Source organism: Gekko japonicus, unplaced genomic scaffold (assembly GCF_001447785.1).
Source record: "Gekko japonicus isolate JY-2015 unplaced genomic scaffold, Gekko_japonicus_V1.1 scaffold568, whole genome shotgun sequence".
NCBI classification, from domain to species: Eukaryota; Metazoa; Chordata; class Lepidosauria; order Squamata; family Gekkonidae; genus Gekko; species Gekko japonicus.
This window is the reverse complement of record NW_015169190.1, coordinates 789,659-793,800: the sequence shown is the minus strand read 5'-3', so window position 1 is coordinate 793,800 and position 4,142 is coordinate 789,659. Positions and strand designations below refer to the sequence as shown.

Genomic DNA, 4,142 nt, shown 5'->3' with positions numbered 1-4,142 from the left:
TTTCACTTTGATTGATTGTTTGATTTTATGGCAGTGTCCAGACAGCATGCAGCTTTCACTTCATTTGATCTCTTGGTTTTATGGAAGCGTCTGTATAGATTTATGGCCATTTTATGGCCATTCAGTGATGACTCTGCAGTCATTAAGGTGTTGGCCCTGGGTATTTGAATGTGGTTTTGAGCTGCATCTTTTTCTGTTCCAGTGTGGGTCCGGTAAAACAGCGGAGCAAATGCTAGATGCAGATTGGGCCCCACAGTAAATAATCCACTTCCAATCTACTTTCAGTGCACTTTCCAACTGGACTTTACTCTGTGGACTGGCAAAATCCAGTTTGAAAGAGCCATTGCATCGCCTCCTGGACAAGCACGCCCCTTGGTCGTGGGCCCCCCGCCAGGCTGCCGCCTTCAAGGGGGTCAAAACGCTGCTGATTTCTAATAAAGTTCTGGCGCATTTTGATAAGTCCCTGCCGATGGTTCTGGCCTGCGACGCGTCCCCCTAAGGTGTCGGTGCGGTGTTGGCCCACTGTCTCCCGGATGGCTGGGAGGTGCCTGTCACCTACTACTCCGGGACGCTGTCAGCGGCAGAGCAGAACTATGCCCAGATTGACCAGCAGGGCCTGGCAGTTGTGGTTGGCGTCCAAAAATTTCATGACTTTGTATATGGCCGGCCCTTCACCATAGTCACAGATCATCGCCCCTTCCTCGGCCTCTTCACCTCTGATCGTCGGACTCTGCAGGTCCTTTCCCCACGGGTCCTGTGGTGGTCCATTTTTTGGTCCGGCTACTCCTACACACTGCTGCATTGCCCGGGCAAGGCTATGGGTCATGCTGACGTCCTTAGCCACCTGCCCCTACCTTCCATTGAGGCCGACCCAGCTCCAGCCCGCCATATTCTGCAGGTAGAGGACCTTCCCGATTCACCCCTCCCACCGCTCGGCCAGGGACCCCATCATCTCCCGGGTTCTGGGCTGGGTGGTGAGGGGCTGGCCTGTGGCGGCAGAAGGACCCGAGTTCACAGCCTTTGCTGCTCACCGAGACAAGCTGTCCACTTACAAGGGCTGTTTATTGTGGGGAGACAGGGTAGTTGTCCCCAGCGTACTGTGTCACAGAGTCATGCAAGCTCTACATGAGGCCCATCCCGGGATCGTCCGGATGAAGGCCCTGGCCCGGAGCTATGTGTGGTGGCCAGGGATAGATGCAGAAGTGGAGGCTTGGGTGAAGCGCTGCCAAACATGCCAAGCTATCAGGCTCAATCCGCCAAGAGCACCCACTCAAGCTTGGGAATCCAACCGGATGCCGTGGTCAAGGCTCCACATGGATTTCGCCGGGCCATTCCACGGACTGCTGTTTTTGGTCACGGTGGACTCTTATTCGAAATGGCTGGAGATAAGCCTGGTCTCCGCCACCTCCTCCAAAGCCACCATCCGGGCACTCCACAGAATCTTTGCTACCCATGGGTTGCCAGACACCATTGTCTCGGACAATGGGACGGCGTTAACCTCGGAGGAATTCCAGGAGTTCCTCCGCAGCAACCTGATCCGGCACGTATGGTCTGCCCCGTTTCACCCTGCCACCAACAGCCAGGCAGAGCGGATGGTGTGCACCGCCGAGGAAGCCCTCAGCTGCCTGATGGAGGGGGACTGGAAATTCCGTCTGGCGTGCTTCCTCCTGGCGCAATGGACCACCCCGAACCCGGTCAGTGGCTGCTGCCCCGCGGAACTCTTCATGGGCCGGCAGCCCGCAATCCTCTTGGACAGACTGCACCCAGACGGGGCCCTAGAGTCACGCAATCTGTTCAAGCTAGGGTATAATGAGGGCTGCCAAGTCTTACCATAGAGTTTTCCCTTGGAGGACCGTGGCCCCGCCCCGGCGCCCCCAGCTTGCCCGGCGTAGTCACGTAACTTCCGGGTGACGTGCACGTCACGTACTTTGGGGGTGGGGTTCCCCCCAGGGCCCAATCCGTCGGAGGCAGGGAACGGGCCTGTGGGGCGGGGGTTTCTCCGCCCCCCGGGGGGACTTGGCAGCCCTAGTTCGAGCGGAGGGAGGTGCCGCAGGGATTCTTTCCGTAGGATCCTGTATACATCCGGAACTATGGCAAGGGCCCCGAATGGGTTGCTGGCCGAATCATCCACCCCACCGGCCCCATATAATACGAGGTCTCGACAGAACGCGGACAGGTCCTGTGGAAGCATGTCGACCAGCTGCGAAGGCACATGCTCCTGACTGTGGCAGAGGTCCTGGCCCCGGGGAAAACCGAGGTGGGGCTGCTGGACATCCTGGAACAAGAAACTCCAGACGGGAGTTTGCAAGAGCAAGCCCCCATCACCGCGGCTGCACCAGAAGATAAATTGCCTGCCTCCACCTCAGGACCAGAAGAGGCTCTGTTGCCTCCACCTCCCAGTACTCCAGGCACGGGGCAGGACAGGCTTTCTGACGTTCCAGTTCCAACTCCGAGGCATTCCATGCGAGAACGCCGGACCCCAACATATCTAAAAGACTATGTCACATAGGCTGGATTTGAACTACGGGGGGAGGGGTGTTATGTCCGCTGACCACCACTAGGTGCCAGCGACTTACAGCAGAGCTAGACTCTCAGAGAACAATAGGGACTAAGAGCCTGAAATCTCTAGCGGGCACCAATAGGAACCTTGGCGGGAAGGTTAAACCCTCCAATGGGACCTGTGAGTGGCCCACCGGGATTGTACTATCTAGTATAAAGCAATTGTATCTAGCATACTACTCATGGTTCAGAGTGTATTATTGGTTCTATATTGGCCCCAGTTTTGTCTTGTTTCCTTGGCTGCATTCCGCCCTCTACATTTGGATGGAACCCCCTTGTGCCAAAGAAGGCCCCCTGGAAACACCCCCAGCAGGACAACGAGGGGACAAACAGAAAGAGGAGCAGAGCCTGAGTCCCCGCCAGTGTTCCCTCTAAGCTGGGTTACTGTGAGCTAGCTCACAGTTTTTTAGCCTCCGGCTCACCCATTTTTGTCTTAGCTCAGGAGGAATGGCTCCAGAGCAAACTAATTTATGCCGTAGCCAAATTGCTCACTCACAACTTTAGTGCAAGTATTATTATTTATTATTTATTGTATTTATTATTTAGTTATTATTTAGAAGTATGAGCACGGCATGGCAGTGGTGTATATCTCTTTAAGATTAAGTTGTATCATGCTATACACGTGAAAAGGATTGAGAGAGGCACTCCTCCTTCTCTCTGTTTTTAAGCCTCCTTCCCTGCAGGTCGGGGCGTATGTTATTATTGAGGATACTACTGAATAAACAAGGTTACGGACCTGAGCTGTGCTGTACTGGTGTGTATTGGTTGTCGGTCTCCCTACATCACTCTCTACTAAAAGACATTACAACAGACATATAATGGCAGCCCCCGTGAGAAAAACATTGGCCCCGAGCAACAAGTTGTTAGCTACGGGGCTGCTACCCTGCCACAAATTTTGTTAGTCTTTAAGGTGCAACTTCGGAGGACGGCGGAAGACAGGAGAGCCTGGCGGGAGATTGTCCATGGGGTCGCGAAGAGTCGGACTCGACTGTGCGACTGAACAACAACAACAACAAGGTGCTACTGGACTCTTGCTGGTTCAGTTCATGTGACATGCTTCACGTGACATGTTGAATCAAAAGGCGCTGAACCATTTTGAACACACACACAAACACGCACAAAAGACCGAAGACAGAGTACCTACCTAGCCATGATTTGTTCCTGTAGACCCGCTAATTTCTTCTCCATTTCAGGTCTTATTCAGTCTATTGAAACAAGAGGATAAAAGCTTTTTAATTTACTCATTTATGCAGCAGGCAAAAATAAACAAAGAAATAAAGCTTTCTAGAGGCACAGATCTGTGGGAATACAGCTGTTTATTCTACCATCATCTTCTCTCTGCTTACAGCGTATGACAACTACTAGCCAAGCGGTAACTTCCTCCTGTGCATCTGGAACCATGGGACGAGGCAGTCACATGTAAACGTTCAGCCAAGCGGTGAGATCGTTTGCTATACATCTACAATGGATCAGAGGTCTGGGGAAGCAGGGGGATAATAAAATCCTTATCCCCATGTAGGGTTGCCCGCTCAGGTTGTGAAATAACTGGAGATTTCGGGGGGGGGGGGGCCCGGGGGGGGGGG

At 53.5% G+C, this 4,142-nt stretch overlaps 1 protein-coding gene across 1 annotated transcript in view; it reads right to left on the bottom strand.

The window, feature by feature from the left end:
- The window catches only part of CCDC67 (coiled-coil domain containing 67), an 88,620-nt gene extending 84,873 nt beyond the window's left edge, over positions 1-3,747 (bottom strand). The window contains exon 1 of the mRNA XM_015416229.1: positions 3,704-3,747. Coding sequence (XP_015271715.1) covers positions 3,704-3,747 — 44 coding nt within the window. The remainder of the gene's footprint in view (positions 1-3,703) is intronic.
- Positions 3,748-4,142: the final 395 nt, after the last annotated feature.